General features: G+C 41.1%; 1 protein-coding gene across 1 annotated transcript in view; it reads left to right on the top strand.

Moving 5' to 3' along the window:
* LOC121948923 (ATP-binding cassette sub-family C member 4-like) overlaps positions 1 to 10726 on the top strand; it is a 56048-nt gene extending 45322 nt beyond the window's left edge. The window contains exons 27-31 of the mRNA XM_042494463.1: positions 2635 to 2724; positions 3184 to 3356; positions 5253 to 5358; positions 8720 to 8854; positions 10216 to 10726. Of these exons, the coding sequence (XP_042350397.1) occupies positions 2635 to 2724; positions 3184 to 3356; positions 5253 to 5358; positions 8720 to 8854; positions 10216 to 10293 (582 nt within the window). The 3' untranslated portion in view covers positions 10294 to 10726. The remainder of the gene's footprint in view (positions 1 to 2634; positions 2725 to 3183; positions 3357 to 5252; positions 5359 to 8719; positions 8855 to 10215) is intronic.
* Positions 10727 to 16586: the final 5860 nt, after the last annotated feature.

Below are 16586 nucleotides of genomic sequence, written 5' to 3' on the forward strand. Positions count from 1 at the left end.
GAAAGCTGCTTAGAAGAAGTCTCCCCCATCCTCACAGTCAGAGTCCCCTTGTACACCGTCACTTAGCCCAAACATTTCTAGGGTGCAGCCAAGATGCCCAAAAACAGTTTCATTAATGCTTTTCTGTGGATTTGATAGGTTCCTGGCATTGCGACTACTTCAGATAAAGTTTTACTTCCCAGTCCAAACTAGTTTGAGATGGATGTGATGTGTTTGATGTGATTTTGTTTACTCTCTGCCTCTCCTAGAGGGAGAGACTTGCACAAAGTGGCAGGTTACGAGTCAGAACTTTAACTGCACGCCTATCTGTATCACATGCTGGATGGCATTTTCATGATCTGAAGTCTTAGCGGTGGAGTTTCTCTGTATCACGCTCTTAGTTTTACAAAGTTATATAGAGAGAAGCCTTACACAAATCCATCTGAAAGCCTTTTTATTCTCCCGCTAGACGTCAGAGATAAAGTGATATTCAGTCAGCCTTTCACATGGAAAGAAATCTTGATATAAATTGCTCGTTGCCTTACCTTTTCATGTGGAATTTCGAGAGTGTGATATGTATACTATACATTGCTGGTGAGGAGTTTCATTATTTGCCACCCACAGATTTGATTATGATAAGCTTTTATTAGCATATGGCATTAAAAAAGGATCCATTTCAGTTTCTATTGAATTCTCAGGAATGACTTAGTAAAAAATGAATTCTGTGGCAAACAGAGGGCTTAGAATTGGTGGAGCACATAATCGGTCTATGGAAAGCTGTGCTTGAAAAGCAGTTTTTCCGACCTAACATTGAATCCTCAATTAAAGTGTGTCACAAAACTAGTTTGAATTGGGACTTCAGCTGGCTTAATGACAAGGCGGTATTTTGGTGACAGAAGGAAAAGCTCATTGGAAGTAAAGAGGTGGAACATTTTCTAAGGCACAGGTAGCAGGGATGAAGTCCTGAAAGCTGTATCTTTTTTTCTGGATGAAAATTGAGCAGTTAGTCCTGGGTCTTCTGACCTACATGGAGGTTTGTCAGGACATGATTTTGTTTTTGAAGTGTGTTTTGTGCGTGTGTGTGTGTGTTTGTGCGTGTGTGTCCACATTCAGACATTTGTGTGCTTACATATCTGACTGCATGCTGGATTTTTCTGTTACCATGGACTGTGTAAAATAATGGACATAGCATCGATGTGAGGGTGTAAGGACAGAGGGATGTGAATATTAAAATTCAACCCCTGTATAGTTGTCATGGATGTTGAAATTAGCTATAAAGACCAAAACTGTTTTTTCTTCCAGTCAGTAAACATGTTTATTTCTGCTGTGAAGTTGGGTGTTTTAACATGGGGGTTTATGGGGATTGACTTTGTTTTGGAGCCATCCTCAAATGACCATTAGGAACTGCAAAGGGGAACCGCAGGTTTCTGTACTTCCGTATTGGCATTTTTCAGCCCTTTAGGTTGCTGCTCGCTCTGGCTGTGAAGCTGACCTGTACGAGAGCAGCGATGAAGGCGTGGATAAGGGAGTCACACTAGAAGTAGTGTAATCTTAACGCTGGACGCTCAGCCTTTTAAAGCCATTGTGTACTTTACTCTTGCTCCTGGTCTTGCCAGGTGAACAATTACTATCTCGATTTGAGGTTAGATTGGTATCTTGAGTAAACCAGTGTTATCACATTGCCTTGACTGTGAGGAGGATACAGTTGAAGTCTATTGGTTTCTGTTATTGGCTCTGCGTCACTTCTATTGCTGTGACACATTAAAGCTTTTTTTTTTCAAATGGTCATTATGACATTTAAGTGTCATAAATGCAGTGTTATGTTTCATTGAAAAGCGCAGCTGTATTTGTTCGCTGATAATAAAAAAGAAGCTTATCTACAGCAGCTCTGTACTATAAGACGGTCTCTGTATGAACGCCTGGGAGAGTCCCAGAAAGTAAATCACTGCGACATTGGAGCAGGATTTATGAATAAATATCTGACCTGCCACAAGAAGATGCCGCCTTGCTCCTGTTTATCAGGTTTGCCACAAACAAGAGTGGCGTGTTGGAACAGTGCCTGTGGACTCGCGGGCTCGTTCCTCTGCACCGTAATAAAGAGCTTTATTTACTCTCTTAAAGACGGCTGTGTGACTGAACCTCGATACAGGTGTGTGGCTCACCGGAAATACATATCTTGGACATCCGAGCTGTCTGAGATCTGAGGCTGTCCTTTCATGAGGGTAGTCAAGTGATGCGATAATCCCTCACGACAGATGCTGGGGCATTTGACAGAGTAAAGCTGTTAATTTTGGCATTTGACAGAGTAAAGCTGTTAATTTTGGCGGACGTTTTGAGATTATCATATCTAATACAGTGACGAGATGGCACTTTTTCGGCCATGTTACATATTGAGACAAGGTTGCGCATTGATTCTCCAGCAACACCAGCACACAGGCTCTGGTTTTCCAAGTAAAAAGATCAACTTATTGAAGCCTAGTTGGCCAGAGCGCTGAATGGAGCTCCTGAGTGGAGCAAGCCCTTTGTGAACATCTTCCCCTCAAACATTGCCTACCGGCGCTCTATAAAGCTTGTCTTAACCCTTTCATACATCTTCCCCCTTGTCATTGTCTTAACTGGCCACGGCCTTCTCTTTCTATATCCATCTATCCACAGGACCCAGTTCTCTTCACGGGCACCATGAGGAAGAATCTGGACCCTTTCAGGCAGCACACAGATGAGGACCTGTGGAATGCACTCCAAGAGGTACTCCAGCGTGGCTCTGAATGATTCCCCCTCGCCGGCCCAGGGGGGGATCCCTCTGTCCCCCTGTACAATGCTGCCATTCAGCCTCCCTGCTCGCCACAAGTCATGGGGGGAAATCCCATTAGGGCCATGGGGCCCAGCTCAATGTGCGGCTTGTAACTGGGAACCATTGAAAGTGCTGGGGGAGATGTGTTTGGGCAGTCAGGCCAACCAGGATGAAGGCTCCCCCCACAGTGAAGGGCTTCAGCTCCTGGTCCTGCCTCTGAATGGGTTTGGTGGCCTGGATTAAAGCTAGAGGCTGGCCACAAGAGAGCACTGGCCAAGGTCATCAGTGGACCTGGCCCTGCATTGTGCCAGGCGGTTAATGGGTGTGTTTGGATAGCTCTTTAAAGACATCCCCACAGGAAGCCTTTATGAAGGGGTAATGAAGGGTTGGGGCTCTGCTCTCCCTCTCTGCAGGTGCAGATGAAGGTCGTGGTGGAGGACCTGCCCAATAAGCTGGAGACGGTGCTGACAGAGTCCGGCTCAAACTTCAGCGTGGGCCAGAGGCAGCTGGTGTGCCTGGCCAGGGCCATCCTCCGGAAAAACCGCATCCTCATCATTGATGAGGCCACAGCCAATGTGGACCCAAGGTCAGAGGACACTTGAGTCTAAAAATGAAGCATTTCACATCAGTGCTTGAACAGTCCTCCACATGTTGCTTGTTTATTGTAAGCTAGTGATGCTCCAGGTGTGTATTTTTAGCTAGGTTAAATAAAACACCAGCACAACTAATGTTATACAAAGTTATTCATAGTTTTGGGAAAATTTGCAAATAGATCAATAGCATAAAGGCGAAACCCTCATGAAAATATGCTCAAAAAACACTTACCAACTATAATGCACACTGGTAAGTGGTAAATTGAGTTTGTATCAAAAGGATTTATTTCTTAAATTGTGTGATTGGAGCATTAGAGCAGACCAGTTTCAGTCAGCTGATTATTTTTTTTGGGATGTCCCAATTGAGTTTTTTTCCAAGTCATCCAAGTCAAAATTTAAAGGTATGCTATGCAGGATTGTCACTGTTTGTAAACACGCTTGTCAGTGAAGGTGACAGTAAAACCAACCTCAGATTCAAATGTGTGTGTGCACAAAGGTGGAAATATGCTTATACATTCTTTTCGTCAGAGCTATAAAACTGTGCACACACCTGATTCTGTTTTCTAGATCTTGATTATTGTGGTGCTGGGCGCACAGGCACAAGACTTATTATCAAACCCATAATTTGCCATAAACGGATGTAGAAATGCCCTAAATTTCTGTTTTCGTATCAGTACTTGTGCCCCTCCACCCCTCATGAGACTTAATGAGAAATAAGATAAAAAAAGAGCAAATTCACCGATTGTGTCGCTGCATCGAGGTTCTCCAACAGTACCAGGACAGCTGTAATTACGTGCGGCTATGTCAAGTTGTGGTGTCTGTACTACTAATTTATCACGTTTCTTCAAACCATTATTACAGTAAAATCTCAATCATTATGATTATTAAAACTTCATAAAAATGACCAATGATTCATTCATAGAGCTCATGTTGAAACTGACTTTACAAATGCTTCACAGGATAAAATTAAACGATCACTAACAGGGAGATTAATGTAAATAAAAATGACGATGAAATTAATCACTTACACATTTTTTTTGATTAAATTTATAAATGTGCCTTTGATATTTTACAGAACGCCATGTAAGCTGCAAAAATAATAGTACAATCAGTGAACTTGGCAAACAGCCTAAAAACAGTGTAATCTCGTCCTTTTCATATCGCCTGCAGCTATCACAGCTAAAACTGTGTATGCTTGGTCTGAAGAATGCGTGAGGTACACACATTCTCACTGTGCTTTCCTCCTTTATAAATAACAGTTTATGGTTGGGAAAAGGTGTATGAATGGTTTTTGTGCGTACACATTGTTTATGTATCTGGCTCCTACTGCTTACAGTCTGAGACCTGGTTGCTACTTTTTTATGAAGCTCCGGCCTCTCCTGAGCACTGTGGGGTACAAGCCAATAAACGTCCAGAACACAGAAAATAAGTAAATACAGTTAAGGTGCAGAGTATGCAAAAAATATACTACAACACACTGAGAGTTGGTCTTATGTGATGATTGAGCGAGATTACTTCTGCTTGAGTCTATACATTGTTTTTTAGGAACATCCTGCATGGTATATCTAACATTTATTCTGTCAGGGTGACTTTAAAAATGCAAAACATGATGGTAAAACAGTATGGAATTTAAGTATCATAAATTTATGAGACATAGGACAAATTATACCTAAAACATAATAATTCCTTATAAAAGTCAGAATAAACTGAACCTCTCTTTGTTCTCATAAGGAGCGCTGCTGTCCTTTATTTTTTCTGCCTTCTACCGCACATTCCTTACTGCTGATGAGCCATTGTTCAGTGTTAAGTAAAAATCCCTGCCCAAGGGTCTTTAGGAAGAGAGTTTTTCTTTTTTTGTGCTGAGGTGTTGTGTTCCCTGCTCCTTTTAGAACCGACAGCCTCATCCAGCAGACCATCCGGGACAAGTTTCAAGAGTGTACAGTGCTCACCATAGCTCACAGGCTCAACACGATCATTGACTGTGACAGAATACTGGTAAGTAAGAATGTGGTAAATTTCAATTGAATCAGTGTTTTAAAGGGACAGATCACCTCAAAATCAAAAACACATATTATTCATTTTACCTATAATGCTACTTATCAGTTTAGATTGTTTTGGTGTGAGTTGCAGAGTGCTAGAGATATCAGCTGTAGAGATTCCTGCCTTCCTTTAAATATAATGGAACTAGATGGCACTCGGCTTGTGGTGCTCAAAGTGCCAAAAAAATACATTTGATAAACTCCACAGCAATGTCTCTTTCCAGAAATCACGACCTGTGTACTCAAGATAATCCACAGACTTTGTTTTAAGCAGTTTCAGGTCAGAACTATTTTCTTCCTACAGAACTACACCTGCCAACCTTCACTGCGTAGAATGAAGCCTGCATCTAGTCACTGACATGAGGCTCATGCTTGTGACGGCATGAAATGTAAACATAAATGGCGTCCTTCTCAGTTTAGCTGTAACATAAACTAGCTGCTAACTGAGCTAGCAGTAGATGCACGCTTCCTTCTACGTAGCGATATGGTGGCAGGTGTAGGCAGGTGTTGGTAGAAACTAAATACTAAATACTCAACGTCTGTGGATTATCTTGAGAAAGCAGGTCATAATTTCTGGGAAGAGACATTGCTGTTATGTTTTTCAAATGATATTTGTGGCACTTTGAGCACCACAAGCAGAGTGCTCTCTACATTTTATTTGAAAGAAGACTGATATCTCTACGGCCAATATCACAAACATTCAGCAACTCACACAAAAACAATCTAGACCGCTAAATATGTATTTTTGTTTTTGTGGTGAACTGTCCCTTTAAATCTTATTATCAGTTAATAGTGAACAGACAGAAAAATGGGGTTCACCTCCAAATATCCAGCAAGAAGTGTAGTGTAGTTGTTACACCGCCACACAAACTTGTTTTTTCTTATCAGTTATGATAAACGGAGCTCCAGTTAAGTAAAGGATGTGGTAAGAATGTAAAACACCCATCAGATAAATGCACCTCATATTCACTCCTCTGCTGTACATCAGACACACCTGAGATTCAGAGCTTAGAAACATCTCTCCCTTTATTTGCTGCACAATCTTTACAGAGTTTTAATTCACCCACCGTATTTTACAACAGCTGGGCTGATTTCTCCCTCACAGCGTTCCCTCTCATTGAGCCGTGCGCCCGGGCCACTTGATCTTTGGCCCTTTCCTGCTACTGCCTGCAGAGGTGCCAATTAGTGCCATTTGTGGCAGCATTTGTTAAGCGTCTACGGAGGGCAGGGCACGACCTGGTGGCCGCTCGGTCACTGAGAGGGTTGCTGAGAAAAGCCAGATATCACACAGCGGGGACTGTTTCACACCTACACTCGTGTTAAACGCCCCCAGATTGTTGCGCTCTCTGGGAGAACTAAATTTGGGCTCACCTGAGTTGCCTTGTCCAGATCTTAAATGTGCCATATTCAGATGCAAAATGTTTTAGAAAATTATTTTTTAATTTATACTTCATTTGACCAGGTCCCTTTGGCATACAGTATCTCTTGTGTCTTGTCCTGGTCAAGATAAGCTGCAAAATTAAACCGTTTGAGATACAGGTATAAACAAGCACATTGCAGCAAACATATCAAAACACAACAGACATACATACAAACGTGATGATGATGATGATGATAATAATAACAAACTCTAAATAAAACTCAAGAAGACATACTTATTAGTCCTCGTGAAAACATTCAATTTTTTCAATCTGTTGTTTGTTCATGCTACACACACATGCACAAACAGGACCTATAGACATGAATTAGATGGAGAGATGTTGGAGCGAGGGGGCTGCTCATTGACAGGCACCCCAAACAGTGGGGGGGTTAGGGGACTTGCTCAAGGGCGCCAGCAGTGCCCTGGAGGCGAATTGGCACCTGTAGAGCTTCTAGTCCACATTACATACTCGGTCTACACAGGGACGATGCCCCTCCAGTTCACAAGCCAAGTCCCCAGGGACTGAGCTACTGTCACCACAATCAACCATTTATAACAGGAGAAGGATGAAATAAACTAAAATGTCATAAAATGTCACCAAATTAAAAGCATCTCCAGCTAAAGATGGCATTAAAGTAAATATCAAAATATCTTAAAGTCCTTCCTAAAACAAACAGGGAGCAAATGTAAAGATGCTAAAACCGCTGTGATGTGATTGTACTTTTTGGTTCTGGTTAAAAGCCAAGCAGTCCTTGGCAATATGTAGTCGTTTTAAATTTTTTTGGTCAAGATAAGAATAAAGCCTGTTGTTAAAATCAAGGAGCGAAGAGATAACAGCACCCCCAACATTTTCTGCATCTCTAAAATTTAAGACAGATATTTTTCTGCAATGTTTCTAAGGTGATAAAAACATGATTGGACAAACATATTGAGCCAGAGTCTGAGAAGAATCATGGCAAATAATGGCACTTGTTAAAAGCAATAACATTGCTCTGTATAAACTGATTTCAAAATACTTTTTAACACGTCAAGGAAGGGTTAAAGTTTAGTTTAGTACGCCTTGCATTTCATTCCAAGCTTGCAGGGCGTGAAAGGAAAAGGCAGATTTACCAAGCACTGTATGAGTGTTTGGTACCATGAGGAGAATTTTTTTCTGATGACCTAATGTTATCGCTGCTGGAGTAATATGTCAGTAAACCTAGTAAAGCTTTTGCAATAAAAATTAACATGGGTTTTTCCTTCTCCTCAAACACAGTGAAGTCCTTGAACCATTCAAACTCCAAACAAACTCCATCTCCTGGTATCCGGTCGATTATGACAGCAGCTGCAGAAGTCTCCCTTTCACACTAAACACTCCCTGAAACTGGGCTTTAGCGATAACAAACTGCTCATTACCGCTGTAAGGGGATCGAGCTTGTTAAAATTTGTCTGTGATATAATTGTAGTCCTTCCCAAACTGCTTGAACTGGCAGTATTCTTTGTGTGGTTTACATGGCATGTGATGACACAGAAATGATGGTGATTTTCTAAAGTGTCCTTAAGGTGTGATTGTTGGATTTGACTGAGGACCACCCCTGAGCTGCTGAAATGCCAGGATAAATACATGGATAAATCCCTGATCTTCAGTCTGTCAGAGTCAGCGTGCTCGACTTTCACGCTGCTAACAGGCTGCGCTCATATTGTCCGTGGCACAAACAGGCCCCCGTGTTTGCTGTTTGCATGAGTCACATAAAATGGATGGTTCCTAATGTGCAGAGAACTGCTGTTTCCCCCATTCATCTTGCACCGTCTGCATGCATCACTCAGCAGGGAAACAGCTGAAATGTCAGTTTTCCCCAAAGTAAAGTATACAGGCGGTGACACACACTCACACCCAGCATTGTGTGTGTGATTGCAGGTGTTGGACGCCGGCAGGATCCGGGAGTATGACGAGCCGTATGTGCTGCTCCAGAACCGGGAAGGGCTCTTTTACCAGATGGTCCAACAGACAGGCAGAGCCGAGGCTGCCTCCCTGCTGCACGCAGCCAAACAGGTAACCACACCCACTTTTGTCCCAGTACGGGGCTGTCGCTAAATAGAGTCCAGCCATGGCACACTAATCCCAGACTTTCCCTTTAACTCCAGACTTGGTTGCTCACCTTCAAAATGACACAGTTAGGCGAGAGAAGATGTGCATTACCCTGACAATGCAAAGACACTTGATTACCATTTTAATTTAAAGTGCCTACTTGGAGCATTGCAACACCATAACATTAATTTCAAGAGAGAAATTGTCCCCTTTGTAGATTTACATCCTCTGATTTTTATCACAAAAACTGTCAGTATAATCTTTCTTTCCTTCCATAATGTAATTTTGAGATCATTTTAGAGATGATTCTAGAAAAGCAGCTTTCTTTGCGCTGTATCTATTTGGAAATATTGGGTTTAACTTCATCGCGATTTGGGATAAACTTTCTATGGGGATTACTGTAATAGAGAATGTCCATATTTTTTCCCCTGTGAAATTCATTTGTGATGTATTTCCCCTTCAGACACTGAACAGATAAGAGCCGGCTATTCATTGTTCAATTCCATTTTATGTGCATCTGTCTGGGACTACAGATACCATATTGCAACTTCAAACAGGTCTTTGTGAAATAAGAAAAAGTAGGCATCATTTCATTTTCTCTCTGTCCCTCGCACAAATTTATCAGCGGAACTGTATCTTCTCAGCCAGAGGAGTGAAATGAGTAAAATACTGATTTCAAAGACTCAGCACACTGTGGCATTATTTGGTATCGTCTTACCCTGCACACTGGCGGATTGGTAGTGACATTGTTCAAGCCCTTACGTTTTCCTTTCTTTATTGTTGGGTGCTGTCCTTAGATCAGATTACTGCGGCATCCATAACTGTCTAGCACCACTTATTAAATACTGAGATGGTCCACATGTTGTATGTCAAGTTTCTATAGTTGCCCGTCAAGGTTTAAATACATTCAATAATCTGATATCAACCTCTTGCTTCTTTGTTCGCGTTGAAAGAGAATCCCAGACGGTGTATCTCACGCCGGCCAGTTTTCACCTGTTTTACCTCTTTTGCCTCAAACTTTCTGTAATTGAATTGGTCTGTCAGAGCCTCTTTGTGTTAAGAAATCGAGCATTTTGTCGACACTTTCAGCAAACACACAGGCAAAACTTAAATCAAATGAAACAATTTCAGTGATTATCTCCCGATGTTTCCCCCCATGAATTTCACAGAGGCTAAATAAGCCACTTTTGCATGCTTCAGCGGGTGACAAATCCCTTCACCCAGCTCCGACTGGATCTGTCATGAATCACACCTTAACAGATCGTAGCTTAGATTGTGACTGTGTGCTTGTGTTCTGTGACACTGCTTCCCTGATGCACTTCCAGGTTTACATGAACAAAAAGCGAGTGACAGACGTGCGCCGTGCCAAGGACATCCGTGTCATCTTTGAGACGTCTCTTTGACAGTTTGGAGAGTCCCTGTGGCCCTTTGCACTGGCTGTCGCTGACCAAAATCTTTTGCCAGATAGATTCCTTCCTGTGTGTTAAATCTCGTAGCTGGCGGAGTATATTGTGTGCTGCATTTGATTGGCGTTGTGGTGTCGAACAGAAAAGAGGCAAGTGTCTGAGGCAGGGTGTGCCTTTATTGACAGCATATTACTGCATGGCTGTTTATTGATTACACACCTGCTATGTTTATGTATGTGTGTTCTGGCCTCTTGGGTAGCTTCAATCCTGCTTCTGTGCTCAAAGAAGTGCAGATATTGGATGTGTTTATCCTGGTGCAATAAATTATTGGTGGCTTAAATTATTCTATTAAGGCAAACATTGTTTGGTAGGACTGAGATCCTTCTATTTGTATTTGGAAAATGCTTGAACAGACAAGGGGAACCTGAGAGGAGACACCAATGTTTTCAGTAATTATTGTGCCTTAATCAGACTATTGATTCTTTTTTTAATTGCACTGTTTTAATTAAGTAGTCTTCCAGCACTTTGGTGATAGTGGTTTTATGTCCACCTCACCAACCAACAGTAAAGTTTTAATGTAACCTGTCATGTACTGGCAATGATTATGACTAACAAGTGAAATGTGAGACAGAAGTTATTGCCTCTGAATATTTTTCCCCAGAGTAATATCTCTCAACTCATTTGATAAATGGGCTATTGATGCTTTAAAAACATAGCACTTATTACTTTGGCAATAACATGACATTAAAGTACGGGCAAAGCAAAAATAAATGTGTCATGAGTTTGTCATACCACAGAAGAGTGTGTCACTAACCATGCAGCCAAATGTGGATTATTGAAAAAATAAAAGTATTGAAAATTAGGCTTCAAAATGGTGAAAAATGAGCAGTACAGTATTGTCTGTTCTGAGATGTTGGGGCGTGTCCGTTCAAGGTGCTGACATGAAGAATGAGCCGCTGCATTTGTTAGCACCAAACCCTGTAGCGCACTTCACAGTAGCACATTAGCACAGAGTGCACACTTTCCCTGAGCCACCGCGCAGCGACCATGGCAACGGCAGACTCTCGCAACAGCAGCAATCGTTAGCATGAAGCACGCATCTGGCTTGTGACGACTATTTCGCTTGTGTTTATATGATTGTGGCGTTTAAACAAACAGGGACTGAGCGGCATCTTGGGCGGAAGTTGCAGATTACAAGAGCTAAAACTTCTCCCGGTTAGAATTCATTCAGCTTTCGTTGTTACTTGGTGCCAAATTATCTGCAGAGGTCTCTTCCTCTCCAAAACAAACAGACCAGGTGAATTAAACCGTTAAAACACAAAATATAGTCATTTTATGCCACAAATCAGTGTTCCTCCAATGCTGTTTGGCACATTGCAGACAGGCTGCTAGCCCAGCACCTGCTAATGTGTGCTCATCTTTTTTCTCTGATAACTTACGATCCAGACGTTTAGGAGGTTTTTCACCACGAGCTGAATTATCTGCAGAGGTCTCCTCTCCAAAACAAATGGAATTGGGGATTTAAACCGTAAATAATGCTGAATAAACCAGTATCAAGTTACCAATCAGCGTTTTATTGAAAGTCTCGAAAGTGAAGGGCTGCTAACTACATTGGCTGTCATGAAAAAGCAAATGTCCCCATCTAGAGCCAATGTTGGATTTGTCCGTTTTTGGGCTGCTGTAGAGACGTGGCGGTGAACACGGTGATCTCTGCAGGTGGGAGCCTGCTCCTTATCTTAGATATTAATAGCTCATTGCACGGTAATGAAAACACAGCAATTCTTATTTTCAGTTTGTTATCCAATAAAAAAAATACTCTTTATTCCATGTCTGCCTGTGTATCCCCCTAAATCCTACACTCTGGACCTTAAACAAAGTTGTTTACTGGTGTTTTTGTTAGACTGAAGGAGCTAAGAGAGCTACATTGAGCCATGATTTCAGGCACACCCCAAAAATTCCTGGACACAAAAATTCTAAACAGTGTCATGGTCAAACTTCACATTGTAGTACTGTATAGTTATACTTTATAGTTTTACATGTTAGTTTTCCATATTTTTAGGTTTATTTTTTCTGACATGTATAATTTATTTAGAAAGAAATCTGATTTTACTTTACCTGAGTTGAAGTACTATTTCTAGCTATGTATTTATTGTTTGTTTTGTTTATCTTTGCATATGGTTTGTTAAGAAAATATTTCAGGGAGTTTGCACTTCATTTTGCAGTCCTAAACAAGTGATATCGAGAATCACTTTCAAGTTACAGCAAAAACAATTCAAAAGATATATAATAAAACAGTGTTGCTTAAGCAGTTTCAGTGCTGTCTTTATTTTGTGTTTAAAACATCTTATCTCATATTACACTGACTCACTTCCTCCCGCTGTTGCTCATCCGATATTCAGGTGTCTGCATGGTGTGTTTGCTTCAGGTCAGCGGTTACAACTGGTCTTGACCAAGATGCTACAAATTGGTGAGTGGTTACGGGAGAACAACCTGGTGATTATCATGTTGAGTCAAGTGATTTTTGAAATTCCGTTTCACGGTGGTAAAGTGGTGTAGCTATTCACTCTTATTATTTTGGCACACTGGTAGTGCAATATGACAATTAAGTCCCCAATTAAAATGTAATTTTGTCATCACCAGCTCAATTAGAGAGGAGCTGTTTAATTCGCCTTCATACAGAAAAGAGCAAAGCCGGTGATTACACATTCAGCGATGGCTGTCAGTAAACACTTAGCTTGCTATAAAAGGCTGTATTTAACCAGGCCCAGATTTGGGTCGTGAACTGCGGGACATCAGTTCCTTTAAAAGCTGAGTGATTTACACAATTCATTAAAGCCAGTGAATCTTCAGCCAGCGTCATATTAAATGGTTACTTACTCTCAAATAGCCCCTCGGGAGTGGAATTGTTGGCTTGCGAATAGATTAAAGTTTACATTGAAAAGAGAAATTGAATTCAGAGGTAATCAATAGCATAATGGGCCAGTGAGAGGAGCCTGCTGCCTGAAATGAAATTACCATATTTTTAATCTTAATTTTCCACTCTGTTTATCTGACAGTGTGGATGTGCAATCCAAACAGATAATGAGAGAGTGGGATATTGACAGAGAGGTCCTCTGGAGTGCTTGTTTCAGTGATTAAACGCTGTGATCTGTGATTACTTTGTGTCGGGTGTCAGGCTGGCGGCCAGGGCCCGGGGAGACGCCGGCACATAGCAGCTGGAGCATCATGGGTCTCTGAGGTGCTAATGCACCTGACACAGCATTGACAGCATTGGAAACCCTATCAGGGACTACACCACACGGCAGCTGCCACAATAGGAATACTCACAGCACTATCTACATCAGAGTCAGCATATATCCTCTCTGCTCTCCCCTCGATAACAGCCAACACAAGAATGGCGACAACAAAGTTTGCACAATAAGTATTATTAACCGGATACCTTCCTACGTTGGGCAATAATAGCACCATTTTAAGACATATCTGAATAGGTGTGCAAATAGCAATGCCGTCAACATAGTGCTGATATAGCTTTAATAAATCAATGTGTGAGAAACCTGGCTGTCCACACAATGAAGTTTAATCCCAAAGAAATAAAACACAAAATAAGAGTCAGCACAATGTGGAGGCGGTGAATAAAATGATGCATTTAGTCCACTTTAAGAGAGGAGTGATACGTTGGTGCCGATTTGAGGATGTGATACATGTCCCATTCAGTTAAAGATGTTTTATTGTCAGTTGAGAGAAGAATAATGTATAAAGTATCCACAACAACGGAAAGTGGTGTAAATTGTTTAAGGTTGTTTTGTTGCGGGCCAATAAATAAGAAGTCTCAAGGCCATTTTGGGTTGAGGAGACAATGTTTTTCACAAACTTTCTGTTGTGCCAGCATTTTCTTTTGTGACGGATACTGCTGTTTGACAAATGGAAACAAATTGCACGGTGCAGGCGCCTGAATGGCAGGGAGTTGGGGAGTGTCAAACTCGGCGCTGAAAGACGATGAAGCGAGAGCCTCAGGTTTTTGTGGGCGACTCAGACCTGACTGATCCCAGCATAAAGTACTTGTTGAAGAGAAGGAGAAAAGGAGAACAGGATTTCGACAGGCTGCAGTGAAATTAGGAGAATTGACTATGGCGGCTTTGTTCCTGGCTGGTGACATGGGGTGGGGGGAGATGGGGAGACTGGAGCGATTCCCCAGAGACTCTGCGCTCAGCCTTTCTAAAGTGACTACAAACTGAATATCTGACAAGTTCCCAAGGCCTGACATGACTCTGTGTGGAGCGAAGAAAAACAAACAACAAATGGCACGTTTTTTAAGATACATGTAGTGACACTGGCTGCAGTGTGTTAGAAAATGGCTTTTTATCTTGTTAAAAATAGGTTCTCAATTCGGAATATGTTGATGCTGGATTTTCTAGATTGTTGCAACAACCTTGTTAGACCTAGTTTCTCCAAGTTTTTGAAAAGTAGAATCTACCAAATATATGAGGGCTTATAACTAACTTCTGTTTGATCTTGCATCACCAAAAAATCCAACTGCAAGGAGTTCTTCCCATCATGCACATGTGAGGTTTAATAAGCCGCACTGCATCATGGTGCCTCAGCAGTTTAGTGACCACCCGCGACTGGCAGACTAATACTGCTACAAACAGTAATTATAGGTCACTCGTGTAATGGATGATTGTGCTCCGTAAACTCTCCAGGCTGTAGTTTGTTTCAGACTCTGTAGGGTGTGATATATTTAACATCCAGTGGAAAATTTCACATACATTTCACAAGTTTTTATACACGTTTACACAACAATGAAAGTCTATTTACATTTTGAAATTATAAAGACAGGTTTTCCCCCACTTAAAAAGTCTTAAAATGTATTTAATTATTTAATCTAAAAATTAAGGCTTAACTGGTATGAAAATGTCCCAAAATCAGCCTTTTAAAAGTCTTTAAAATGCAAAGAAATGAGAAATGAATGATTTTTTTGAAATGATTTTAATTAATCTTTTTTTTTTTTTTGACATTGCACAGTAAAATATCAAACTAACTGGTAATATCTGTTATTTTAGAAATAATTTGTTGAATGCCTCATGCATTGACATCATCAGGTCAGGACAGCGGAACCAACAACACTCATATTTTGTTTCCGCCTCAGAGAAGAGGCTCCCACTATCAAGTCCCCAGGAAGTGCGCTTAGCTTTTATGCCAGTTTTTGTGGTAGCCAAAAAATGTAATTATAACTTCCAACTCTGTCACATGATGCCATCGGATGCAAAGAGACTTTATTTTACGTAGACTTACCCTGTGAAAGAGACATCTGAAAATCAGCGCATTATTTTTTGAGGATCACAACCCCTGTGAAATGAACTTTTCCCATTAGACTTTGATCCCTTTAGTTTGCAGCATATCACAGTCACCATACCATACACATACTGATATTATAAAAAAAAAACAGATACCAAAGTTACTTAAAAAGTTATATATTTAAAAAGATATTTTTTTAAGAAATCTCTAATGCACCTGCTCTATCGGCCCAAACATGTCACATTTTATGGTATCATAGAAAAAATGGCAAAATTGTCCCTAATCCATAATTAATTGATGTCGGTTCATGTGTTTCTTCCTTTCATTTTGGTTATTGTGACAGTTGTTCTTAAATTTGATTCAAATGGTATTAAAAAGTCTGAAATCTAACTTCTCTTAAGCTGTAGGAATCCTGAAACCGTATCCTCTTATTTACTGAAAATAAAACTTAAAGAAACAGAACAGAGGGTCTCAAAGATTCCTGTATTTTTGTAATTTCACCTGCCCCTGCTGCTTTGAACTAAACTGCCTAATGTGGCCTTTTGAAAGGCCACCAGATAGGAAACCTCTTTGCATGCTTTAGCCTTAAATCCCTGGCATGCTCTGTCACCTTCCAAAAGTGCTGTTTGATTCTTCAACTGCGAGAGAAAGCAGCAAAGTGGAGGGCGAGACAATAGCAAAGGGCTTATCTCATCAGTAAATAAGGCTTATTGCTTAAAGCTATAAAAGGCTGTGCTTATTGGTGATGTCATCCCTTTGTGGAAGATTGATGAAGCTTGAGGCAGGGGGCATAATGTGAGTGTGAATGTGTATGAGTGTGGAGAAGGAGGAGGAGGCCTGGTGCACCACGCTCAAGAGTTTCTAACTTTCCCCTGCAGAGTTTGATATAATTTAAAATGTATGACATATATTTTAACTGCTGCTGGACTAAAATTGCAGTCTTTGGAGGTAAACTAACCCAAATGTACTTCAAAGTTCCATCTGGCCAGGGGGCT

The sequence above is a fragment of the Plectropomus leopardus genome, chromosome 10 (genome assembly GCF_008729295.1).
Source record: "Plectropomus leopardus isolate mb chromosome 10, YSFRI_Pleo_2.0, whole genome shotgun sequence".
Taxonomy (NCBI): Eukaryota; Metazoa; Chordata; class Actinopteri; order Perciformes; family Serranidae; genus Plectropomus; species Plectropomus leopardus.